A 27,793-nucleotide genomic window follows, 5' to 3' on the forward strand; every position below is an offset into this window, starting at 1 on the left:
GGCTATACTGAAAAACCTACCTCAAGGGGAAAAAAAAAAAAAAAATATATATATATATATATATATATATATATATATATATATATAGTATTTTCCCCAAACAAACAAACAAACAAACAGACCCTGTTTCTATTTTATAACTAAAAATAACAGATTACTATTGATTAAGGAAGCCCTGATTATCACTGGGTTTAAATTATACATGTCATTTTCATAATTCTTTCTTTCCTTGTATCTATAAACCCGAATCACAATTATTATTATTATTTTGCTAGTGGTAAGAAAGTACCGCAAAGTGAGGAAGAAGATCTTCTCTATCACTCTCTGTAAAAGCAGATATCTCCAATGCTCTGGGCCGGTGATCCACCACAGCATGTCCAGGCACACCTCGTCCTCGACCTCTGGCCCTGCCCCGGCCATGAGCTGCCCCTCGACCTCGTGTATGGATTCCTCTACCTCGGCCAGATGAAAGAATTCCTCTTTTAGCAGCCTAAAGGAGAAGAAGCACATAAGTTACACAATGTGGTGTACAGAGACCTCTAATCTAAAATGATTAACACTGTGTTTCTGAGTTCAGAGTTACAGATTTTGAAATATTTGCATGGACTTTACTGTTGAGCATACCAAGTTTCAAATTAGGAATACTACACCTGTGTTAACTCAGGCTAAGTGTTATATATTCGAAAATGGTTCAAACTTTTATGCCGTCTGAGAGACTATTTAGATAATCATATAACATTAAAGATTCGAAGATTACTAAATGTGGTCTCTCAAAGTATTTAAAATATAACAATTTCACTGCATTACTCTATGTCTCCTTGCATCACACAGGTCCCAAGGAACAAATTCAAGGCATCAGGCCTGCTACCAGGCAACATTACAGCTATCTTGCCACCTTACCCTTCTTCCCTTCCAAACTCCGTTCATACTCTAAGACGCCAAGGACATGAGAAAAGACTGGTAACTCTGGATCTCTTAGTAACACAAGAGCATCGGACATCAAGTCATGTCAGTACATACTACAGCATGACCCTCACAAATAACATTTTACACTGAACTATAGCCCAGCCCTTCAAGTTTTATGTAATTTTCAAATAAATGTTATTTCATTGTCAGCAGACTCAACTGGTAAGTTTTCTCAAATTCATTATTTGACCACACCATAGAACAAATACAGATTATTATTCTGTCACACAATTTTCTATTGCGTGGTAGACCATTCCTTCATTCCACAAATATTTCATAAACACCTGTGTTAGTAGTCCTTAACCTCAGTGCATGTTCAGGTTGTGCAGTTGGGCACAGTCATTAAACTGCTTACCACAAGCATGAGAGTTAAGTTCAACCTTAAGCACCTGCATAACAAGGACATCATAGTCTACAACTGTAATCTCAGCAACCAGTGAGACACAGACAAGGAGATCCTAGGCCTTGCTAGCCAGCCAAGTAGCCTAGCCAAATCAATGAGCTTCAGGCCCAGTCAACTCTTGTGGGAAAAAAAAGAGAGAAAAAGAAAGAAAGAAAAAAAAAGGGGATTGAGGAAGACACCCAACACTAACTTTGGGCCTCTAGCCTCCAAACATGCATTAGCACGCACACACATACAACATGTACACAAATACATGAACGCCAAATACACAAACTGAGTTTCTAGACAGGTAAATTACTAAGAGATGCCCTTGCACAGGACTTGAGTTCAGTTTTGCGTACCCACAAGCTCCTTGACAGTCCTAGGGGATCCAATATTATATGGTTGCCATGCATGCATGTAGTACATACATACACATGCATATAGGCAAACATGCATTCAAAAATAAAACAAAATTTGGGAGTAAGAAATTTGGCAATTAACTGGATATGGAGGTTGAACAAAGGGTTAAAACAATCAAGAGTCTCCCAACATTTCTAGTTTGAGTAACTATATATACAAACTTCAGAAGCAAGGTAAGCACAATGATCATGCATATATGACATCCGAGTAAAAACAAATCCTCACATTACCAAAAATAAACATAAAATCAAAGAACAATGCTACGTGAAATAAACTAGGCACAGAAAGATAACTACTGTAAGAGTTCATTTACATGCATAAATTTAAACAGCAATCTCATAGAAACAGATGAATGGCTATTAGCAAGTGCTGTGTTGGTGTGGAGAATGGGTAAATGTTGGTCAAAACATACAACAGAATAAACTGTACCATCTGTTTTATAGCATGGTGATACAGTTGATAAAAGCATGTGATATATCTGAAAAAAATTAGGGAAGGAAATTTTTAAATTTATTTTTCATAAGATCTTGAGTATGTGAGGTGATGGATAAATTACTTTGATAATTCATCCCTTGATGTAAACATGTATCGAAACACCATGTCATATACCATACACATATAATATTCTTAACTGGTCAATTAAAAAATATTAAACAAAACAATAAATTTAAAGGGGAAAAGGTTAGCTGGACAGTGGTGGCATAGGCCTTTAATGCCAACACTTTGGTATGCAGAGGCAGGAGGATCTCTGTGAGTTGGAAGCCAGCCTGGTCTTCAGAGCAAGTTCCAAGTCAGTCAGGGTTACACAGAGAAACCCTGTCTTAAAAAAACACAGCAAAAAAAGTTCATGAGAGTAAAGATATCAAAAGTATGACTTGAAGAGTGTTACTGACTCACAGATGCTCCCTGAAAATTAAGCTTTCATAGCCTATAATTTGTAGATTCAAACTAAAAGCCTCCAAGAAATCCTAGAGTCAAACAGCATATTCAACATGACCTTATAAAAATGTATTTGATCTTAAAATTCTTGTTCACTAATCTCTATTAACAAGCAATAGAAGAATTACTGTGACGAGCATACTCTGGCATCTGCTGCATTACTGTATATATAAGTATTGGCTGCAAACCAAAATTGAATCATCACAGAAAATCAGAAAATATCATTTCATCTTTGGCTGAATTACAACAAGCAAAGGAACAGTTATTTTTATGTTATTTATTTACTAGAATTATTTATCAAAAATTTCAAAATTATATTTCTTTTTTACATTATCAATGGCATGGAATATTCATATGGGGAAAACAATTTTTAAATTATTTTGGGTAGAATATAAAGGCAAAACAGATCATGTTTCAAGAAAATTCACTTGTATGCATGTTATGATGACATTTCACAGCTTTTTCTAACTCTCAGGTAAGATCTATGCAGCAGATGTCATAAACTTTAAATACTTGCATAGCACTAAATAAATTTCTACTGCATTGTAAGGTGAGAAAAAAAAATCAGTGTCAACAAAACTTATAAGAAAGTATACTCACTGGGCATGGTGGCAAACACCATTAAGCCCAGCACTTGGGAAGAGGCAGGTGGACCAGAGTCCGAGACTAGCTTGGTCTACGGAGCAAATTCCAGGACAGCCAGGGCTACACAGAGAAACCCTGTCTCAAAAAACCAAAACAACAAAAAAGAAAAGCATACTCAAAATAAGTTAAATAACCTAAAATATTATTTAAAACACCTTAAATTGGATCAAGCAATTGTGAATATTGACATTAATAGTTTCCCATTTTGTGATATAATACTAATGTTTAAACATTTTTACTAAATATTAAACATCCATGTTTTTAATAGATCAATTTCACTAGAAGTTTCTCATATAATAACCATGTAACTAAATTATAAGGTAGTTTTTCTCTTCTAAAACACCCACAGCACCATCTATAGGCAAAACTTAAATATGCACTTTTTCAACAGATTTATAACTCTCTCATCTTCAGCAATTCAGCACAGCATGCCTATATGACACAGAGTAATTCCATACAAATACCTATCAAGCCTTTAATTGTATTTAACCCCAAGAAGAAAATGAGAATAAAAACCAAAGAAGAACTAAAATTCAGGAGAAATGGAGAAACCAGAGTATATAGGCAGAAGCAGTGTGTCACCAACAGCAGTTTCTCAGGCCAGCATGGCATATCAGAGGGTCAAAGTAGGGAGCACAATCCCTGAGACTACACAGCAAAAGGAATGAACCCACTCCTACAAACTGTCTTCTGATATTCATAGGCAAATAAATAAACAAGCAAATTTAAAACTGCTGTTTGAAAGTATTTTCACCAGTACTTTTGTAAAATTAATTAGCCTCTTTTCTGCCTCCTACCTCAATATCCATACATATACTTACATCTACCTATCTATGAATCTATCAATCTATCTATCTATCTATCTATCTATCTATCTATCTATCTATCTATCATCTATCATAGTCAATAATTGTTAGCTAGTCAAAAAACACATTTTTATGTTAGCCATACTTGCGGCTTCTTTCAAGTAAACTGTGTAGCTGTTATAGAACCTACTTCCAGCTGTAATTCTGTATATTTTCTTCTAAGTTCAGTGACTTCTTCTCCAGCCTGCATCTTCTTATATAAATCCAATTCTGTGTCAAGCAATTCTTTCTGCATCTGAAAAAGTCATTAATGTTTCAAATACCAATTAATACTCTGAACTTTACACATTTTTACAAGATACTTTTTTTCAAACTCATTTCTGTTCCCCTCACTTTTTTTTTTTTTTTCTTTTTTCGGCATGGGCTACTTATACAGTCAAGATTCTCCTGTACTGGTCTCAAAAATGCTAGGATTATAGGTATGTGTCACCATGTCAACCAGCATTTCTTTTTTATTGCCAGTATTATTACTCTAGTAAGTTTTCTGACCAATTTTATTCTCCCTGATTTTCCTAAAATTCATTGCCTATTCCACAGCCAAGGCGTGATTTCTGTGAACTGATAAATGTAGTAATTTTCAAAAGCACAGGTCTAACAAGCATTATGTAGTATGTCTTTATATAGGTACATATATCTTGGATAGCTCTAAGATAATTATCCTAAATCTAGGATAAAAGAGATCCTCTGGCACTTAGAGGATCTAGCTGGCTGCTAAATGAGGGAGTTGAACCTGGATCCTCTGAAAGAACAAGTGCACTTAACAAGGCCATCTCTGCAGACCCATGTTTGATATCCTTAATAAGTAGTTGTATGAACAACAAAACAGAATACCTGAGTCTTTGTTTTTATGCTTTTTGGAAGACAGCGTCCAGGAGATGTAGATTTGACCTCATCTTTCAACTTGGTAATATTTTTTGTCAAAACCTCTAATGTTTTCATTATTTCTGCTTTGTCTTCAGACTTCATTGTTTTGTTTTTCTCTAGTTTTGAAATTAGCATCTGGCAAATTTTAAAAGATAAGTGTAAGAGACTTATTCCGACTACTGACAACAAAACAAATTCAGAAAAATAGTTAAAAGAAATAAATACTCCTTTTAGTTTACATGTTCTCAACAAAGCTGATAGACTCTTAGTATACAAAAATCAAAGAAGAGCAGACTTGGTAATGCTAACAGTAACTTAATTACAATAAGCTTACTTCAGGAAGAACTTCACTATTATTTGGCTCTCTTAGAACATTAGATCTAGAACAGAAAGTTGGAATGGAAGATCACACAGAGAACTAAGTTCTCTGTGTTAAGAAAGCTTCAGGGTTTTTTTTTCTTTTGTTTTTTTTTTACATAAAACATTATGGTTTCTCTTTAATGAAGTGTATCTTTGTAGCCTAACATTGCCTCAACCTAAGCAATTTGAAGCCTCAGCCTTCCCAAGTACTGAGATGACAGCAATGCACCACTGCGTCCCAATAAGACACTGCTTCTGTATTTTTACATTTTCTACCTAATACTCATTACAAAACACAATCAAGAACTGACTTCTAGTTACGCTAATCTGCCCCCCAAAATGTCAGCAAATTATACCAGTCACATGAAGTATAATTTTTAACTTATTTATGTTTGTGCCTGTGCTGTATACAGGCAGATGCCAATGGAGGTCAAGAAAAGATGTCTGGTCCCTTGCAACTAGAGTTACATGCTGTCTATGAGCCATCTAGAATCACTGCAGGAACTCAAACTTGGGTCCTCTGAAACAGTGGTAGCAAATTCTCTTAACCACTGAGCCATCTCTTAGTGTCCACATAAAATGAGTGTTTTTCTTCAAATCAATCATATTAAAAAGATTAAAAAAAAAGGAAAAATAGAATTATATCTATAATTTAGCTTGCTGTACCAAAATGCACATTTCAAAAACCACAACAAAATTACTGAGATGTTTTTCTTCCCTCAATACTACACTGTTGAAGTCTGTTGTGCAATGAACATTTTCACTTCAATTTGGACTAGACACAAACCAAACAACCAGTCAGATGTGACTTTTTTGTTGTTTTTCAACACGGGATTTCTCTATGTAGCCTTGGCTATCCTGAACTCACTCTGTAGACCAGGATGGCCTTGAACTCACAGAGATATGCCTGACTCTGCCTCCCTGAGTGCTGCGATGACAGGCGTGCACCATCGCGCCCAGCTGAGATGTGCCTTTTGGACTACTCTACTGTATAACACAGGAGTAGAGGATCCCAAATTGGTGAAGTACATATTAACAATGAGCAAAAGTTTTCATTTCATTAGTCACTTACCAAACTGCTATACGCTAAGAGCTAAATGAACTTATTTTCATGTCATGGTGATAACCAGGTCCACATAAACTATACCCTTCACTTCATTAAAGTTTCTTGAACTCCAATACTAATAAACATATAACATAGGGTACACTGATTAAGTTTTTCACTTTTACCACTACAATTACAATAAATCTGCTTCTCACTGTAAATTAAATTCACTAAAAATAACATGTGATTTTTATCAAATTTAACTTTACTATTTTACCTTCTGTGTTTCAATGTGCTTTTCTAAAATTTCTTGCTTCCTTTTTCTTACATCTTGCTGAAGTTTCAGTGCCTCCTAAAAGAATCAAAACTATCATTTAAATATGACTAAAGATAGATAAAACAACACAAGAGAAAGGCAGTCTTAATTGAATAAGCATGGTAACAAAAGCAATATACAAAGTTTGTGTCTGCAAAGCTTAGACCAAGTATACAAGTTTCAAAGATGAATCAGAGGAAACTTCTCTTCACAGAAAAAGGGTGGAGGAAAAGAGTATTTATTGCTACACATGGAAGATCAAACCATCCAGTCTTAACTTGTGGTAACTAGCTTAACATACACGCACACATGCACCAAGTTTAAAGAACTTCCTATTTGCAAACTGTACGTTACACTATCTGTGCTTACCTGTTTCTTTTTCTGTGCTTCATTATTATCAACTGCAGGGGCAGAAACTAGGAGAGTTTTTTGTGCAGCCTTCAGAGCAGCTGGATTATACACCGTTTTTGTGAGGCCAGTAGATGTAGATAACACCTACCAACACAAATTCAATTTCTTAAAAAAGGTGTTACCAATTATATTTTAATCTCTAAAGTCTTGCTTTCTAAGAAAATCCAACTTTAAAGCATTTCTGCCTAAAATTAGATGTTGAGCTAAATGCATTATATAGTTATAATAACTAAATCTACATTTCATGACTTGAAATGAATAGTTTGAATGTGTAATAAGCCCTAAAACAAACAAACAAAAAAAAAAAAATCCTGGTGACCTACCTAAATAACAAAAACCAAAACCACGCCAACCATGTAAAACATGAAATCAAAGAGAAAAAGACTGCTGTAACTGTATTTATGAATATATTAATGCGTATCTGAATAAAGAAAAAAACACACGAGGAAACTAAATGTTATCCTATAGTTAGTATGATCACTGTAATTTATAGTTCTAAAATAAATACAGCAGTCATTCTCTATTCTCTACAAGGACATTCTTCTGCTTGAAATGAACATAACTTCTTAAACCGAGCTCAGGTGCCACACAAGTCAAAGCCCTAACCGTTTTTTTCTTTCCAATACTTACAGATTTTTTTTTTTTTTAAATTCCTCAAGCCATCACATAAAAATACCATTAAATTTGTTAGGTAATATTCACTATTTAATAAAAAATTTAAAGAACAAAAAGGAACCTGATGATGATGTCTTCCTTCCTATCTACACTACAAGGTTCTTGATCTAGCCTTTCTCTTCTTCGTGACTCTTGAACCTAAGACTTATTGACACAGAATTATGAGACTTTGGTTAAAGTGAACTTGGGATGGGATGGGATATCCTCAGTGTGCTCACCTATAAAATTGGAAAGTTCATCTTGATAGTATCTAAAATAAATACCCAAAATTCCCTCCTTGAGCAAACATTACTTTTTCACTTGGTTCATTACTATACTGTTAGTATTATCTGTACCACAGTACAATCATACATGATAAATGATAAATACTTCCACTAACTTGAACAAATGATTATAGGTTGAAATGGAAAAAAACCTTTAAAACACAAGGTTTACTTAAAATAAAAATAAAAAAAAAAAAAAAAAAGCAGCGCGAACAGTCTACTCTCTGTTTCTTTCACTAAGTCCCCTGAGATACTGGTTCTTACAGAGAGTATCAATGGATTCCAAGTAACCTAAACAAGCAGCCATATACCATGGCTTTGCAGAGAAAATATTGCTGCTTCTAATGTCTTTAAAATTCCTGGGCTAAAAGATGATACAAACAGATGGAAGAGTACAAATAAGAAATATTACCCTATGATTTAGCTACTAACATAACATCTGATGTAGCATAAAAGTAGCAATCTGGAAACCTCTTTCTGATCTTTCATCATGAAATTAGAGGACAAAAAACATGGGCAACTTATTATTCTTCAAAGGATCCATAAATGTCTCAGAATCTAAATGAAATAAAAACTGTCATTATTCTAGCTTCCCAGAGCACAACTGATGTTTAAAAGGTAAAAGAAAATAATATACTACATGTATCAAAATTTCATGGGTTATTTTCAAAGTAAAAACCTGCAATATATTACCAAAAACATGGAATACTAACTATGTAATAACCACATTCATCAGAATACAAAATACAGATCTAGTTTATAGTCTAACTTCAGTAACTATTCTGGAATAATTTGGGAAATTTTCTTTGATGTTATTTTGCCACGTCACAAAGTGTTAAACTACGATTTTACAAAGAAGAGGTTAATGTAGCTTATAAGAAATAGAAGACAGTCTTTTCTTTTAAGTCTGAATATTGTTTCTTCATAAAATTTCCCTAACAAGTTAAAAAGCTATCAACAAACTAAGTAACTTGGAAATTTGAGTGTCACAATCCTATTTTTCCACATCAAATATGCATTATAATAAAGTAATTTGTTTAACCTAGCTTTTTTTCCCCACTTCAGTGGATAAAGAACACACAACTTTTCAAACCATTTTAGCATTTCGTATCAGACTAAGGAGTGCTTCCTCTAAGTTTCTGATGAGAACAGAGCACTTCTTGTGTCTACAAGCTGTCTCATAACCTGTCTCATAACCACATCCATAGCCCTATCCAGTAATTTCCTTCTGCAAAAATAAGATCTATGATATAATATTCCACAAAGCCTCAATCTCAAGGAGTCCTACTTAAAATTAAACAATAACAGTAATATGCTTACCATTTTAAGTGTATTTATAACAATGGTGAAACACAGCCCTATTTCAAAGGTACCAAGATGTAAAATTAAAGTCTTAGAAATGATGAACTGTGGGATTGCAAATAGTACTTTTTATTTGAATCCATTTAATTCTAGAGTTTCAATACTAGAATAATAAAGAATATCCACATTTTTTCAAGATTTGAAATTTATCCAGGCCTAGTGGCATATGCTTGTAACTAAGCAGCAGGATGGAACATTAAAAGCCAGCCTTAGCTATATATGAAGCTGAAGGCCAGCAGTATGTGCTCAAGGCCCTAAGTTTGACCACTAGCATTGTCAATAACTACGTTAATAAATATATTTAAGGTGAAAACAGCAGAGGAAGCCAACAAATCCAACAGACAACATTAAGTTACAAATCTTGAGAATACAAAGCATGTAGGGAGGTCTTAACAAATAAACAGCATGTTTATTTTCCAATTTTTTTCCATGTGTTATAATTTTATATGGTAACATAATGCTAGCTTAACTTATGATGATATGTTGTCTCGACTGCTTCCAAGTTTACTTTGGATTATATAAATAAATCATGTCATCCATATATAAAGTTTTCTTTCTTTTCTAATCTTTGTAATGGTTTGTTTCAGTTTATCATTTCATTGTATTGGTGAGACTCTATGAAAAGACTGAAACAAAGTGTCTTAGTCCTGATCTTGACAGATGGGAGATACTAGTATGTCTTACCAATAAGTTTGTTAGTTCAGGTGGGAAGGGTGCAAACACTCATCAAAGTAGGGAAGTTTCTGTCTATTTCTACTTTGCAGAGTGTTAAGTATTTCACCAAATCTTTTTCTAAATACAAAGTCATGCAAGGTTTCCCTTATAATGCTACTATGGTCAATTAGACAGATTTCTAATGTTAAATAATTTTGAATTTCTGGACTAAGTCTTTCCTGACCATGATGTATTATGTATTTTACGTATCACTGGAAATTGGTTAATATTTCCTTTGGAATATTTGTGCCTATGTTTGTAACAGGTGTTAGGCTGTAATTTTTCATTTCTTATAGTATCCTTGGTCAGGTTTTGGTAGCAAATATAAACCCGGAGGATGAGTTTAAAAGTCTATCATGTGCTTTGCTTTTATTATCTCCTAAGACCAAGTCTAAAGTCAATTCTCTAAACCAGTAAGAGAATATAGTCCACTAATACATTTTTCTTTTATATTTATTTTATATGTATTAATGTTTTGCTTGCATGCTATGTATGTGCACCATGTGCATGGCTGGTGTCCAAAAAGGTCAGGAGTCACTCCATCCCCTAGACCTTCTAAGTTAGGATGGTTGTGAACTACCACATGAGTTCTGGGAAACAAAGGTAGGTCCTCTACCAGAGCCACAAGTGCTCTCAACTGCTGAGCATCAGGCCAGTTCCCACATCTCTTGTTTCTTATGTAAAACATTACCATCCATCCCTCCTATTAGTAAGTGTAAAACAAACAAACATTTCTTGCTAATGGAAAGAAAACATTATTTTGTAAAGATAAAAAAAAAACAATCCTACATAGGATTACTACCAAGATATCTAAGCTTCATTTTTAAAATAACTATGCCTAAGCTGAAATTTAGTATGGAAGGATGCAGACATGTTAAAGCAGCTCTAACAAGTATTTAAAGCACAAAAAGAGAAACTGTTTAATTTATCAAGTATCTGAGGAGCAATGCATAGAGAAAGATTAATATGCTCAATTTTTTTTTCATTAAGCATCTATTCAGTAAATCAGTATGTTTATTTACAATACTGTTTAAGAGCACATAGATATGCATTCTCCAACACTGGCCAAATGGAGACTTCCGAAGAGAAGAATAGATTTAAAGTTTTATTTATGAAGTATTTTAAAGACTCTTAAGAATATTAAGTACTTTTGTAAACTTAACCAATAGTAAAAAATTACATTTGCCATTGTGTGGTGTATGTGTGTATGTGTAATTGACCTAATTAATACTTGTACTGCCTCACATTTTGGTTATTAGAATACTTAAAACCATGGTTATTGAGATTACCATGCTGACCGAATGTTCTGAAATTATTTTACAACCATTAGCCATCATCTTTGTAACTTCCTCACCCTGGGCTCCTGGTAACCATCATTTACTCTGCTCCATAAGTTCAACTTTGTAATCTTCCATATATGATAAAGGAATTGAAGGAATTAATGACCTTACAGAAACACATTTTAAACAAATATCAAAGAAAAGGTGTTTATAATCCATAATAGATTTTTGCTACAAATCCTAGTTCCCAGAAAGTGCAACCTTTTAAATAACTCAAATTTTCTTGTAATAAAAATTAACCCCAAGGCAGGTGCAGTGGTGCACACCTATAATCCCAGCACTTGGCAGAGGCAGGCAGATCTCTGTGAATGTGAGACCAGCCTGGTCTACACAGCAAGCCCAGGACAGCCAAGGCCACACAGGGAAACCCAATCCCAAAAAAACAAAACAGAACAAAAAAACAAGAAAGTCTTTACAGAGAACGTACTAAAAAATACACCAAAAATGGGATAGAAAAGCTTCATATATTCTCCAAATCTTTGGATTTATATTAGTAAAACCATACATGAAATCAAAACTTAAAATAAAAAGGTACAGCAGCTCTATTTTATAGTAAAGAGGATCTGTTCAATGTCATCGCCAATGGCTAAACAAAAAACTAAAGTCCCTAAATTATACCACATAATTTCTCATATAAAAAAATCCCAAATACAAAATATTGACTTATCATTATGAAGAGAGTAATCTGTCTCATACACATACATACACACCAAAAACTAAACCTCCTATGATTAATGTAGCATCTAAATTGGTGTGCTAGACACGAGGACATTTGATTGGCAGGTAAACACACAAGGAGAAGTGCCACAAAGAAGCTAAAGCCAGACAGATCAACATAAAGAGACCAAAAGTGAAAGAGATCAAGACAGAAACCTTAGAGGTTGGAGGACACAAAACAACACACAAAAAGGTACTCCTCAAGGTAGAAAAGTAACACAGCATGGCAAAAGGAACAGAATAGCAATTGATTGGGGAGGGGGAGTTCTATGGTCTGTGAACTAAACAAAGTAATTGTAGCCAAAGCTCAAATTTTCTATAACAAATAAATATTTAAAGAGTACTGACAAAATAGCAACAAAATAAAACTTAAAGAAGAGAATAACAAGCCAGAAGCTAAGATAAGGCAAACAAAAGCCAGAGAACTGAAGGGATTAGAGAAAAAGTGGAATAAATGTCCAACACCTTTAAGGCTTTAAGACTGTATTCCTTAAACAATCACTCCTAGTAGTAAGGTCTAGAAATTAAAATTAACTTCTATGTGGAAAATAATTCATTTTAGGCCCAAGAGAAAAGTCTGATGCAGTCTAAGTGTCAAATTTCCAGCAATGGAAAAAGCTTAACAAAGTAAATAATAAATTAAACAGGGGATCTAGGTTATCTCTACACCTGGTACTTGGTTGCAGCATGAGTCTCTGGGAAGACCCCTGTGTTCAAATTTTCCGGTTCTGTTGCTCTCCTTGTGGGGTTCCTGTCCTCTGACTATTTCCCACTTCTTACATAAGATTCCACAGATGTAGCCCATGGCAGTTTAGTGTCCAAGTCGGTTACATAGTAATGGTAAGAGGGGCTGCCTCTGACATAAACTGATTGGCCTGCTCTTTGATCAACTCCGAGGGGACAGCAGCCTTACCAGGCCACAGAAGATGACAATGCAGCCACTCCTGATGAGACCTGATAGACTAGGATCAGAAGGAAGGAGAGGAGGACCTCCCCTATCAGTGGACTTGGGGAGGGGCATGTGTGAAGAAGGGGGAGGGAGGGTGGGGTTGGGAGGGGAGGAGGGAGGGCCTTATGGGAGGATACAAAGTGAATAAAGTATAATTAATTTAAAAAAACTTAAAAAAAAACTTTAAAAAAATTTAAAAAAGCTAAATGGAAAAAAAATAATAAATAAAACAATACTCTAAAGAACAAATAATGGCAGGTCAGACAGATGCTTGATTCACTTTCAATATAAACTTCCTCCGTCATCTCCAGTCTAGAAAGAGCAGGGACCAGGAATGAAAGAAACACAATCTTTTGGGGCTTTGCTATTCTTGGTCTTTCTATGATTCAATTCCAATATTCTACAGTTTCATATACTTCAAACAAACAAACAAACAAAAAATGTTATCAGGGTAGTCCCTAACAGCTAAGCATGAAAACAGCATACATCTTATTCAGGAGAAAAATCTACAAACAGCCTTAACAATCTATATTTGCCTTCTTATTTGAAAAGTGTTATGTAAAGCCTTATATGAAAAACAGTCAGCAATAAATTTAAACTGCCAATAAGAAAATAATTTATATCATCCTTCCCATTTAGAGACTACTTTTTAAAGTAAATAAAGCAAAACAAACATAACCATCACCAGTCTATCCGTAAGTAAAGATTCAGAAAGGTTAAGTGCACTGCCCAGTTACCATGCAGTTAGTAAACAAAGAGCTGAGGATCAATTCAGGTAACATTCCTAGCTCATGACCCTTTCTATTAGACTATGAGAGTTTTCAAGCTAAAATGCATAATGTCTCTAAAGAAAATGAATGTAAAAACAAACAAAGAATGGAGCACATGGAAATAAGAGAAGCAAGTATTAAAATGCTGATGTAAAAATCAGGAGCTAGGCTAATATTTTTCTATTTCAGCAAACAGATAGGCATAAAAGCTACCAATACTATTAAGAAGCAGGAGTTTCAAGCTATGAAAATAAAAAATAAAAAATGAAGATGCCACCTGGAAAACATTTATGAAGCCAAGACAAACACATCATGCTATTCTTACCTTTTCAGTTGCTGAAACAGATGGCTTTGATACAAAACCCAACCTGTCCTTCACAGATAACTTAGTTACATTCTAAAAAAATTAAAATGGACATATTCAGTGTTTCCCCAAATATATATTAAGTCTGTTGGGATTTTGAACATCCTGTTTCTACTAATATATACTGAGTTTGAGCATAACAATACTGGCCACAGAAACCTGGGCCTTTAAAAAAAAATGGGAGAGAGAAATAAGGAGAAAGAAGAAGGGGAATGGAAAAGAAAAGATAAGGAGAAAATATATATGGAAAAACAAAAACAGTCTTTACAGTGTAAAATCTGTCCACAAGTAGTTGGTTCCTAAAGTCCCCTCCTGAAATTTTATGTTACCAAGTAGAAACTGCACATAAAAATAGACTTCAACATTTAAAATATAAGCCTGCTTCATAAACTTAAAAATAAGTACCATTCATTCCTAAAGAATGTTTACAACTAAATACACTATAGTTAGTGAGATTATTTAGATATAATTTAAAAATAACAGTTCATCAATTTGCATTCTGAATTTTCATATAGAATCTCATTTTCTTACTCTACGCATCAGGAACTATCTGAAAAGCTAACATGGTATCCATTATCTAAGTAGGACACTACACCCTAAACCAATTTTGCCCAGCAAATCGTGAAACGTCTAGAGAAAAAGGAAAGCTAAATTTCTGAGACTAAGAGTGTAGAAACAAGAAACTGCCACTCAAGTGTGAAAGTGGAAAGAAACGACATACAGAGAAGAGAATGCCAGTAAGTGATGCAAAGTTCTAAGCAGGGTAAGTGAGTACTTAAAACAATATATTATCAATCAAGTACATGTAACCTGATGGCTTAAGTCTTCCCTTCTCAAAAGTTTTCTGTTCACTCTACTGCATAATTATCGGAAGATAGAACTCTAAGTAAAAAGATAACAGAAAAAATAAAATTTAGTGCACTGAACTTCACTTTCAGGCAAATTTAAATACATCTCCACAAAGTGAAAAGAGATCTTTCTCATAATCATTAACTAGGAAAATGAATTTAAGATTAAAAAGGAGTGAAAGTGTTAGTAACACTTTCAGTGAAACTAATTTATAGGTGGAGTAAAAAATATAAATAACATATTTCTGTGTACAACATACATCATTAACTGTAATTCTAGTTACCAAGAAAATTAATTGATGGAGAACCTACTTGACAGACCTGTTGATAAAAGCTGCTATTTACCTGGGGAAGGTCTGAAGTAGCACTCTGGGCTTCTGCCGGTTCAACAGTACCTGAAGGTACAGGACCCAATCGCTCTTTGACTGACTGCTTCACAACAGGTAAAATGGGCTGCTGGACTAATGGTTGTATTACCTCAGAACAAAAAGAAAAATTAAAACAAGCTAATTAATTAGTAAAGGAACCAAGATAGTTTTGTTATCCATGTACCCATATAAAGTTTAAAACGCACCTTATAATCAAACTCAACTATCTTTCAGATTTTTTCAATGTGTATAAATATTCTAAGAAATATTTGAAATATTCTCTGAAATAAGATTTAAAAATACAAAAAAAGAAATGTTATAAAAATACAAAAAAATTAAATCCATCAGTTTTAGCAATCAAAAACCAGACTACTCTATAACACCTCTTTAAAAAAACTGAGCTAGTATTTTCCCTAAGGGAAAAGTAGAAGGAAGAGAAGGAAAAAGAATTTCTAAGAGGACTGTCTAGTATAAACTTATGAGATGTACAGCCACCACTTACTGACTGACCACATCTCAGTAATGGCTGCTGTAGAAGCTCTACACATACCATCTTACAGCGGGTTAACCTCACAAGCTAAGGGAAGAGTATTGGAGAAGAGATTTTTCCCAAGTCACTGCAGTAACAGTAGTAAAGCCAAATGTCACCTGGCTCAAAAGCCTCTGCTTCAGCACTGGTAAAAGACCTAAGACAGCACACTTCACACAAATTTCTTACCTTTGGTGAAGTAGTCTGTAACTGCTGAGTAGCTCCTTCTCTATGCCAATAAACCTTAATAAAGCGATTATTTAATACTGCTTCTGTACTTGAGATTGCTTTCTTTGCTTCCTCATATGTTGCGAATTGGATAAGGGCACCTTCAGGATCACCATTATAGGCAACCTAAAATTTAACATGGAGAACAGTTTAGTTCTAAAGGAATGCATGGCTTTAGACAGTCAATTTCTTAAGATCTCAAGATAACTGATCCTTCCAAGTAAGATCTTATCATCATCCTTATTCCTTTGTTATCTGTATAACACGCCAACCTAGTCACTCTTAAACAATTCCAAAGTACCTGAAAAAGTTCTTTGGCTTTTGCTCACTTTCTTGCTTGTTTAAGGGAATAAGGAAAAAAAAATTTATTCTGGGACCAGATCAGAGTGACCACGGCCTGAAAACGCAGATTTAGGTTTCAATGCGAAGTCCTTTCTTGACATTTTTTAGTTTTACAAAACAAAGGTCAAAGCAAGTTATCAGTGCCAGCAACGCTGGTAAGTGGTGTGACTCCTTCATAAAGTGAGGCCTGGCGGTTGCTTCTGAGATCATTTAGAAGAACTGACCTTAAAGCTATGCTGGGGGGTTTTAGGTCAGCATGACACAAACTAGAATCATCTCAGAGAAAGGAACCTCAAATAAGAATGCCTCCATAAGATCTAGCTGCGCACAAGCCTGCAAGGCATTAAAGTAGTACTAGTGGGGTTCACCCTGGGTTGGAGGTCCTGGCTCTATAAGCAGGCTGAACATCACCCTCCATGGTCCCTGCATCAGTTCCTGCTTCCAGGTTCCTGCCCTGCTTGAGTTCCTGTCCTAACTTCCTTTGGTAATGAACAAATCATTTCCTGATCAAGTAGCTTTGGTCATGATGTTTAATCACAACAATAACCCTAAAGAAGACACAAGCTCTCATGGACCCCTGAGCTTTCATGAGAGAAAACTGTTTAGCAGTCAGACCACAGAATTCCTCTGACTCACCAGTAGTCTCTAATTGAGAGGCAAATGAACAAACAGCATCAGTTCATTTTAATATCTTTGCATGTATCTTTTTCTTTATTAAGTTAGCCCTCTTCACATATTTCATTAGAGTGACAGATCAGATGCTAATGCAGTATCTAGCTTCCCAATCTTAAAATTTGAACAAATTTTTTATTTCTCCATAAAAATTTTAAGTTCTTTAAATAATTACTAACAACATTATTCCACAGTTCTTACCTGTAAGTTAACCAATGTTCCAAATCGACTAAAATGTTCATTGAGCTTGCTGATGTTATTTAATTCTGGAGGAACTTTCCTAAGTTCAAGTTTAGTATTTTCATTTCCAAATTGAACCTTCTTCTGAAAACCTGGACTGTTTGTCCTATTAAAATTTGGTCTGTAAGCAAAAATCAAATTGATCAATATATTTATAAATTCTGATTCCAACTACAAAGGAATGAAGTTTTACATGTAAAATGGATGTCTTTAACTGATTTTTCTCCAAACCAGAAGTACTAGTTGATGAAGTTAAAGTTTTCTTTCAAACAACAGTTTGTAAATTAGTAGTGTTAGTATCTGTTATGGAAATCACCTGAAGTTCATCATACCCCTTTTTATTTCTACACTCTTCATTTTCTGTTAATTATTTATGTCAAAAAGGTACTTCTATCTGTAGTCAAAATGTACACACAAATCTCATTCTATTGTGCAAGTCAGCTTACTGAAAGGTATTTTAAGACTTTCATTAATTTTAATTTTTAATATAAAGATGACAACTCAACCTATTATCAGTTTTGGGTTTTGTTTGTTTTTGTTTGAGATGGAGTTTCTCTGTAAGGCCTTGGCTGTGCTCAAACTCACTATGTAGACCAAGTTGGCCTTGCGTCTGCCTCCCAAGTGTTGAGATTAAAGGTATGACCCATTGCCTCCCAGCCTGTATCCAGTTTAAAAAGAAATAAAAGTATTTGAAATACACATGATATTTTTGGCACATGAAAAAAATACCTGTGATCAAATAAAGTTACCCTTTCCCTTTTACCTTAAATCACAGATTTAACCACAAAACCAGATACAGAAACTACTCCTTCTAAGAAATCAAGAATGGCCCTAATCTTCCTTCATGCATGAAAATGTATAAATGTACTGTCACACCATCCAATATTTTTTCTTCATTTCTCCAAAGTTCTTCCTGACCTACTCAGTGCCTGCCTCTTCATCCTCTCCACCCCCCAAAAGCCCTTTGTAGTTCCTAAACAAGAAGTACCTACATACTAAAATCTCCATCCAGATCTTCTATATCCTCTTCTCCTAATGATGCAGGACTCATAATTATCCTGTGCACAGCTCCTGTTCAGTAACACATCTAATATATATAAAGGGTTGTTTCTTTAAGAGGTGGAAGTAGAAAAAGGAAAACTTGTGTCCCCCACTGTCATGCCACTTTTATAAGAAAAAAACTTTTTTTAAATAGTGACAAACCAACCTAATAAATTTCTAGAAAATGACAAAAATTGTAGCTGAGAACAGCCTACAGATCAACATAACTTAATTTTTTGAGAAAAGAGTACATAGTAATAATAATATAGCAATAATCAATGCACAACGAAATTCTTCAATATTCCCTGTCAGCTTACTTATCAAACCACGTCTTCTTTGTAGAAACTCCAGGTTCCCCAGATCCAATGGTTCTTTTCCTTGACTCTGAATCCACTACTATTCTCATACTGCTTTTATTAGGAGGCTTTTCTGTGTCAAAACAAAAGAAAGGCATACATTAACACTTTTGTGCTTATCTCAGCTACTTTACATTCCTATGAAAAGGTCAAGGTTTTCTATCAAAATGAATGTATTTTATAAGCAAAAGAAATAAATATACACTGAAAAAACTATAGTCCAGGAAATTTTATACTACTTCAAATATCATTTTTTATTTGTTCAAAGCCAGCTTGGTCTACAAAGCAAGTGGAGGACAGCCAAGGCTAAACAGAAAAACCCTGTCTCGAAAACCAAAACAAACAAAAAAAGAACTTCTGCTACCCTGGCTCACTCTAAACTTTAGTTTTTAATAATTTAGTTAAAAAGTCTGTCTAACCTAGAATTTAAAAGATGAATCAGTTTCCTTTTGTTTACTAATGTATCAAATGTTAAGATGTCAAGTGTACAAAAAATTGCACATAGAGCTTAAATTCTAGATAATCTTGTTATCCAAGCTAGAACAGACATTAAGAATTCTATCATTTCTTGCATCAGTGGTTCTCAATTTTTCTAATATTGCATCCCTTTGTTATGATGATCCCTAACCATTTACAAGAATCTTCACTGCTACTTATAACTTTTTCTCCTGTTAGGATTTGTAATGTAAATATTTTTGGAAATAGAGGTTTGCCAAAGAGGTCATGACCCACAAGCTGAGAACCACTGTTTATAAACTAATAAGACCACAAATGAAAGAAAACATAGGAAACAAACAAGTTAGTTGAGAAATGCATACCTGGGGAAAATTCATAACTATGGGATTCATGGCAGACTAGAGAACCAAGCAAGGAAACCACCATCCCTTCTTTATGTTTCTTCATTTCTCAGTTTGTTATTCGGTTGTTTTGGTAGAGATCAATGCAGGGTGCATGATAAGCAAGCATTTCACTACTGAACTACTACTATCCTACTTTCCCACCACCAACATTGTAAAGGTAAGAAAAAAATTGGTCATAATACCTCTGGGTGGTAAATCCATGTCCCCTGATGTTAGTCCTATCAAGTTAGGTCTTTGTGCATGCACTCTGTGTCTATACATAGGCCTGGAAGTGTTTGTTATGCTTGGGGCTTCAGGATTGTAGCCATCTGTATCATATGTATCTGGTAACACAAAAACTGTAATTAAACAACAATTATAAAAAAAACCTTTTAAACATTGATAACAAAAATTAAACAATATAATTTATCATTAATAATATACAACTGATGTGTTTTAAATACATGGTATTTCTATAAAAACAAAACAAACAAACAAACAAAAAACATTACCAATGGAAAGAAGTCTTCCAAAAGATCCTAAAGGGGTGACTTAATATTAATTCATCAAGTCCACCTTGCACTGTGTAATTTTAGTGAGAAACTTTGCCCTGTATTTTTAATTCACTACATTAAAGGAATGCTTTAAAACTCCATTACATTATGAATTTAGAGGGGACCAAAACTGCACCTGTAGTAAAAAGAGAGGGTGGAGCAGGAGGAGGCTGGTGATGAATGCCAGTTGTCACTACAGTAGGGACAGAGCTGGTCGCAGAGTTGGGTGGCGCATCCATGCCAGATGGCTGCAGAGGAGGAAGTGGAGGAGGTGGTCCTGTTAAAACCAAAGAATAAGAAATATCATCTAAAAGCAAACAAATAAAACAAATTATTATACTTTCAAATTTGACAATCTTTTATCAAGCTAAAATATTTACTCTTACAAGTAAGTTGTTTGTTTTTTTTTACATTATATGCTCTTTTTAATCTATTACAATACAGGTTTCCTGTAAACTAAAAAGGACTAAAGGCAAGGGGATTATTATCATAATATACATAAGTCACAGGCTTTTACAAAGTAAAGTAACTAGTTTATTAAAGGTTGAATCATGTACGGTATTACAAATGGTTTTTACCGGGCACATATAGGCTAACTTTACAATGCAAAGTTTATTTGTTAACAAAATTGAACATGAAATTATTACTTTCATAAGAAGACTATAAGTGAGCAAATAATAAATACTAGAAAACACATTTATCTACTGACCTGTGACAGGTGGCAGACTGGGTGGTAATGGACCTGGAGGTGGCACAGGAGGTCTAAGATTCACAGGTGGGGGTGTGAGAATTGGAGGAGGTGGAGGCAGCCCAGGAGGAGGTGGTCCTTCAACTACAGGTGGCTGTGCTGGGAAAGGCAGCATGCCAGGCAGATTCACATCTTCTACCACTACTGGGTCACTTCCATGATCAAAAGGACACATATCTCCTCTCATACAAAACCCCTTTTCTGTAAGTAAAGGATCATTAGAAACAAATGCAAAAAGCTCTGAAAATAGAAACTATCTCTGAACTAACAAATAATCTAAAATAAGATTTCTTTTAGTACTGGGCAAAATTATAATTGACACATTTACAAGACCTCTCTTCATTCCTAATAATATGCAATTATCAACTATATGCCTATCATATACAATAAAAAAAGAAAAATTTCCAGGTGTGGTGGTGCACACCTATAATCCCAGCACTCAGAGAGACAGAGACAGGCAGATCTCTGTGAGTTCAAGGCCAGCCTGGTCTACAAAGCAAGTCCAGAACAACCAAGGCTACCCAGAGAATCCCTGTCCTGAAAAACCAAAACCAAAACTTAAATATGAATACTCAGTAAGTAAAGTAATATAAACTTACATATAACTTTTGGCAAATATGTATCAGTAGATCATATACCAATGTCTAGATATACCATATACTTAAATGTCTCCTTTAACATTAAAATTATTTTGTAACTATTTCAATATTAAACAATCTTCAATAGTAAATCCTTAAGAGTCTTTGCTTCTCAACTTTGGGCAGAAGGCTGGGAGTATTAAGGAAGAAGGGGAGGATAGAAGGACCAGAAGGGAACAGGAGCTACACAAGAAGACCATCAAAGCCAAAAAAGCTGGGCCTAGGGGGACCTGCAGAGATTGATGAATCCAAGGACCGTGCATGAAGAGGACCTAGACCCCCTGCTCAGCTGCAAACTATAGGCAGCTCAGTCTTCATGTGGGTTTCCGAGTAAGGGGAGCAGGGGCTATCTCTGACGTGAACACGACTGCATCTTCTTTGATCACTTCCCCATGGCAGTACAGCCTTGCCAGGCCACAGAGGAAGAGGACCCAGGCAGTCCTGATGAGACTTGGTAGGCTAGGGTCAGATGGCAAGGAAGGAGAACTCCCCCTTTCAGGGGAGGGGGAGAGCGGAGGAAGAAGGAAGAGGGGGAGGAACCAGGAGTAGATGAAAGAAGGGGCTATAAATGGAATATAATAAAGTGAATAAATTGTAAAGAATAAAAATTTTAAAATGTAAAATAAAGTCTTTGCTTTCCTTTGAAAAGTCTTAATGGGTCCTACATATATTCTAGTAATCACTGATTTCTAAAGAATGATTCGATCAAAAAATGTTTAGGTGAGCAATATTTCTTTAAAAGCAACTCAGATAGTATTGACTCTTTTTTGGCAAACTAACACTTTTATAAAAAACAATCTAACTTGTGTATAGCAGTGAAATAATGGAAGATAGTATTACAGAATTCACAAATTGATAAAGACTAATCTGTCCTTTCTAATACTGTAGTTAACTTCTTTTGAAGAATTGCACAATCTAAACAAATAATTTAGGCAGAAACTTGTACTATATAAAACATATATATACAAAATACATAAATACAAATAAACTAGGCAAAAATACCAAAAAAAAAAAAATCATAAAACAGTTGAGTGACTCACCATCATAATCTCTACAGCGCTTCTTTGGCATTGGTGGCCTTACGTAAGAGTTGTGATCTACCTGGTCTTCATGAAATTCAGACCAACTTTCGGTAGTGTTATTACCATGATGAGTAGGAGCAATTACGGTAATGGTGCTGCTCAAAGTAGGTACTGGATAATGGCCAGATGAAATATTAGATACTGAAGAGACTGGTGTATAATTATTTTCTAATGGATCTGTTCTATCCAGGTCATATTTAGGTTTCACGAGGTCCCTTTCTGCAATAAAATAAATAACTTGTAAAACTATATTCTAAAAAAACAAAAAATCCCAGGTCTTAAAACACAGTGAAAGTTTTTGTTAAACAGAAAACAATTTAAACTTTACACAAATGGTCTCTTTTTAAAAGGTACTTACTAACTCACTGATCAAAGAGCAGAAAATAAGTGACTGTGAAATGCTCAGTCCTCTACAGGACAAGTTATACCACAACCCTTCCCTAAAATTTTCAAGATATTTGAAGAGAAGGCAGGAAGATTGGAAGAGGCAAAATTCATGATTAGTAAGAGCCAGAAATCAGGAGAGACTAATACAAAATAAGGTGGACTTGATAAGACCATTGCATTCATGAACCTGCAGCCCAAGTGGCGACCTGCAAACCAAGCCTGTCAACACTCCAGCATGGAGAGAGAAGGGACTTAGGAAGAGGTCCCACTCTTGGCTCAGGAGTTACCAGCTGCTGAAGGCTGCGGGGACAGCCAGTTTACTTCAGTAGTATGGCTAAGGCAAGCTGGCTGTACTACAGTGGATGGTGACTTAAACTTATGCACATACAACTTAGTCTATGGAGTGAGCTTCAGGGCAGCCAGAGCTACTAAAACCATGTCTCGAATAAAAACAAAATAAATAAATTTAAATCTAGACAGCACAGTGGCACAACCTGTAATCCCAGCACTCAGGAAGGCAGGAGTAGGCAGATCTCTGAGTTTGAGGCCAGCCTGGTCTACAAAGGGAGTCCAGGACTGCCAAGGCTACACAGAGAAACCCTGTCTTAAAAAAAATAAAAAAATAAATTAAAATTTTAAAAACAACATTCACCATAGAAGCCAAGCATAAAGGACCATGCCTTTTATTTTTTTTTTTTTGGGGGGGGGGGGGAATCACCCTTTAATCCCAGTATCCAGGAGGTAAAAGCATGCAGATCTCTGGGCATCTGAGAAGAGCCTGGTGTACACAGCCATTTCTAAGCCAGACAGGGACATATAGTGAGAAAGAAAAAGGGCATTCTCAAAAATCACAGTAAGAAAGATAAGAAAATCCATTAAGCAGCACAGATTTCCACAGTAAAGAACTGCAACCAAATCACAAACATATAGATTACCAACCCCTGCTTCGAGTTCTGCTTCTGCTCCTCGTCCTGCTTCGATCTCTATCCCTGTCACGAAGCCTCTCTTTACTCCAGCTTCGACTTCGACTCCGGCTGTAACTGCGGCTTCTCCCTCGCCTTCTATTATACCGGTCTCTGTATGAATCTCTTCGAGGAGGGTTTCGATCATAATCTCTTTTTCGAGAACGATCATCTTTTTTCCTCTCATCACGGCTTCTAAAAAATATATATATCATCACTTTTATATGAATAATGATGAAGTAAATGAGAGGAGGAAAAGCCCTCCCAATAGTAAGTTTATCATTATCACAATACAAACAAAAGCAATTCCAAAAACTAAAATCTCTGGAGTTTACTTATACTTATTCTAGAAGCTTTAAAAAAAATTAATCTCTTAATTCTTAGTCTTATACAACTATGTATCTATACATACAAATATCTACACATCTTATATTACAGATAGTATATATAACAATCACGTATGTATGTATCACCTGTATCATACTCTGAGCACTTTTGAAACCGTAATAGGAAAAATAATTCAATCACACTAGAGAAACTTCAAGCACCCCCCCCAAAACCTAAAAAAAAAAAAGCCCATCATCTGCCTTACTGTCAACATGCTTATTATTAAATTATTATTATTTAAGACAGGGCTACTGTATAGCCCAGGCCTTTAACTCAGAGATCCACCACCTCTGCCTCCTGAGGGCTGGGATTAAAAATGGCTGCCACCGCACCCAGCTCTATTTTTATTATTACTATCATATTACTTGTTATTATGTACTGGGTTTACTTATTATAAACATGTACATATATTTACTATATTCTAAGTTATAGGAATTAAATTATCCTTTTCCTCCTTTTTGGATTTGAATATGGGCATTCTTATGTCCTACCCCACCTAACCCCACGCCAATCATTCCTTCTAGAGTCATTATTCAGAGTGGTAACTCTTTGTATCTCTTAATACTTTGTCTTTCTATATAAAAGCCATGATGTAATAAAAGGATCTTAATAAGTAATAAAAAGAAAAAGCCCAAAATAAAATCTCTTATTAAGAGGCACTAATCAGCAGGGTATGGTGGCACATGGCTTAATCCCAGTCCTCAGGGAGGCAGAGGCAGGTGGATCGCCGTGACTTCGAGGCCAGCCTGGTCTACAAATCGAGTCCAGGAGGGAGGGGGGAGGAGAGTGGAGGGGAGGGGGAAATAGGAGAGAGGAGAGGGAAAAGGAAAAAGGAGGGAAGGGGAAAAGGAAAAAGAAAGGGGAAAGGGAAAAGGAAAAGAAAGAAAAGGAAGGGGAGGGAAGGGGGAAGGAAGGAAGGAAGGAAGGAAGGAAGGAAGGAAGGAAGGAAGGAAGGAAGGAGAAAGAAAGAGAAAGAAAGAAAGAGAAAGAAAGAAAGAAAGAAAGAAAGAAAGAAAGAAAGAAAGAAAGAAAGAAAGAAAAGAGGCACTGGATCTAAAGTAAGGAAAATCAGTAACAATAGCAACTGATGTACAAAGCACTGCTCTAAATCTCACTGCCAGCACACTCAACTTATTATCGGTAGCAAAGGACCTAGTTATACTTCCCTGGACCAATAAAAGAATAGTAGTACTGAGTGTGATGATGACATAAGCCTAAAATGTGATCCTAACACTCTGGAGGCAGAGGAAGAATTTGCCATGAGTTATAAGCTACCTAATTAGCAAGGTTTTATCTCAAAAAAAAGAAAAAAAATCCAAAAGAACAAAGAAAATGTAAATACTACTTACTTGATCCTATTGAAAATATAGTCAGTCTAAATAATAAAAAATAAAATCTTTAAGAATGGTTCAACAAATCACCTATTGTCTCTGTATCGGGAGCTTGACTGGGGAGGACTGTGATTCAGCCTTCTGGAAAACTTCTTCTCTCGCTCTTCCTCCTTTGTCAGCTAATATAAAAAAAAAAATTAGAGAACTTTACCAACAGCAATTCTTTGTCATGTTACTAGTCCAGTAAATTAATATTAAGTTTACTTTATATAATAGATACAAAATTCTCATTACAAGTATTCAAGCAAAATTAAATTCTCTACCAAATACATTCATTTAACTGTAACTGCTGAAAGGTAAGCTGATTAATAACGTCATAAACCCTTACTTTAGATAATAATAGCAATAAGATATTTTAAGTAAATGTCTTCATTTTTACATATGAAAGGCAATTTTATTCCTTCTTTCAAAAGTAATATACTGTCTTGCTTGTGTTTAGTGGATTTGGTCTCACATCATCGAACGGAGAACACATTAGTACTAATCAAGTCACAAGAGTACACAAGAAAATAATTTAAAAATGAAACAGTTCTCTGTCTTTTTAGAGCATCATGTCAGCTACATACTGTTTCCTACAGGAGGACTATATTCATGTTTGATAGCTACTAGAAAACAATTACAAGAATATGCCTTTAGTCACTGCTGCACTATCCAAATTAGACATCCCACAACACTAATTCCATAGGACATGAATATGTGGTTAGAATAATATATATAGACATTATACATATTAAAGACACTGATAACTGATTCTATAAATATGCCAGGGCTTGGAGGACTATGTATTTTAAGTAAGAACATAAAGAAATTCGGATGCAGGCAATCTGTGAATACACACATCTAAGTCTATGTCAGCCTTCCCAGCATCCCTAAAATATTAAAAAAGAAAAAAGAAGAAAAAAAAACTTCACTGGTATGAAATGTGTGTCACATTAATTAATTAAATAGAAACATATGAAAAGACTAACTTGCAGAAATGCTTCTTTCAAAAATTTGTAGAACCCGCCCACCAACTGTTTGCTTTTATTTTTTTTTCCCTTCCTAACCACTTCATATTGTCTTGCTAATCCACATAAAAACCTAGTACTAACAAAACCTATCTGATGAAGTTGTATTTAAGACTTGGACTCACTATGGAGTCAAGGCTGGCCTGACACTTTAAAACCCTTGTACCTCAACCTCAAGGACTGGTATAAGTCTAAGGCTCTCCAGATCTCCTGGTGGATTTTCCTCCTATTTGCCACAATGTATTCTTTCAAGCAAAATGTTGCAACATTCCATCCTATAAACATACACAGCAACATAATACACTTTTACACACACACACAGACACAGAGCAACATTCCTTAACACATGACCAAACAGCAGCTTCTAGCTCTTCCACACCATGCGGCATTTAATAATTCTAAAAGCTCAATACCAAAACCTTCCACAACTGGTCAAAATGCTATAATAAAGGATTATTTTTAGCAACAGATAGGATACTAAGCCTTTGTCACCAAAAAGCACTGAGACAAGGACCCAGAGTCGACTCAAGGCATTCTTGAGAATTAAACTACAATTGAAGTTGGATACAGTAGCATGTGACTCTACTTCCAGATAGTCCAGAAGCTGACACAGCACATCACTTCAGGTGCTGCTTGACCGCACTCTCAGTCACACCCTCTCCTTCCATATGTTTGCATATATGTAAATATTTATGAATATGGACATTTAAGTATATATACACACGTAAAATTAACTTCAGGCAACCCAAAGTTCCACCAGTGGGCAAAATTTTAATCAGCGTATGTCTCCGTATGGACAAAGT

General features: G+C 35.1%; 1 protein-coding gene across 8 annotated transcripts in view; it reads right to left on the reverse strand.

Moving 5' to 3' along the window:
• The window catches only part of Rbm26 (RNA binding motif protein 26), a 72,391-nt gene that overhangs the window by 20,628 nt on the left and 23,970 nt on the right, over positions 1–27,793 (reverse strand). For 4 of the 8 annotated variants that reach the window (XM_055609617.1, XM_055609613.1, XM_055609614.1 and 1 more), the window contains exons 4-19: positions 26,014–26,102; positions 24,183–24,400; positions 22,815–23,075; positions 21,098–21,337; positions 20,525–20,665; positions 20,038–20,193; positions 18,957–19,068; positions 17,560–17,719; positions 16,306–16,470; positions 15,565–15,696; positions 14,333–14,404; positions 7,176–7,301; positions 6,768–6,842; positions 5,053–5,220; positions 4,352–4,456; positions 290–490 (exon numbers count right to left, since the gene is read on the reverse strand). In XM_055609617.1, coding sequence (XP_055465592.1) covers positions 290–490; positions 4,352–4,456; positions 5,053–5,220; positions 6,768–6,842; positions 7,176–7,301; positions 14,333–14,404; positions 15,565–15,696; positions 16,306–16,470; positions 17,560–17,719; positions 18,957–19,068; positions 20,038–20,193; positions 20,525–20,665; positions 21,098–21,337; positions 22,815–23,075; positions 24,183–24,400; positions 26,014–26,102 — 2,421 coding nt within the window. The remainder of the gene's footprint in view (positions 1–289; positions 491–4,351; positions 4,457–5,052; positions 5,221–6,767; positions 6,843–7,175; positions 7,302–14,332; positions 14,405–15,564; positions 15,697–16,305; positions 16,471–17,559; positions 17,720–18,956; positions 19,069–20,037; positions 20,194–20,524; positions 20,666–21,097; positions 21,338–22,814; positions 23,076–24,182; positions 24,401–26,013; positions 26,103–27,793) is intronic. The other 4 variants (XM_055609615.1, XM_055609616.1, XM_055609618.1 and 1 more) reach the window with 4 other exon arrangements.

The sequence above is a fragment of the Psammomys obesus genome, unplaced genomic scaffold (assembly GCF_907164565.1).
Source record: "Psammomys obesus unplaced genomic scaffold, mPsaObe1.curated_primary_1811, whole genome shotgun sequence".
Taxonomy (NCBI): domain Eukaryota; kingdom Metazoa; phylum Chordata; class Mammalia; order Rodentia; family Muridae; genus Psammomys; species Psammomys obesus.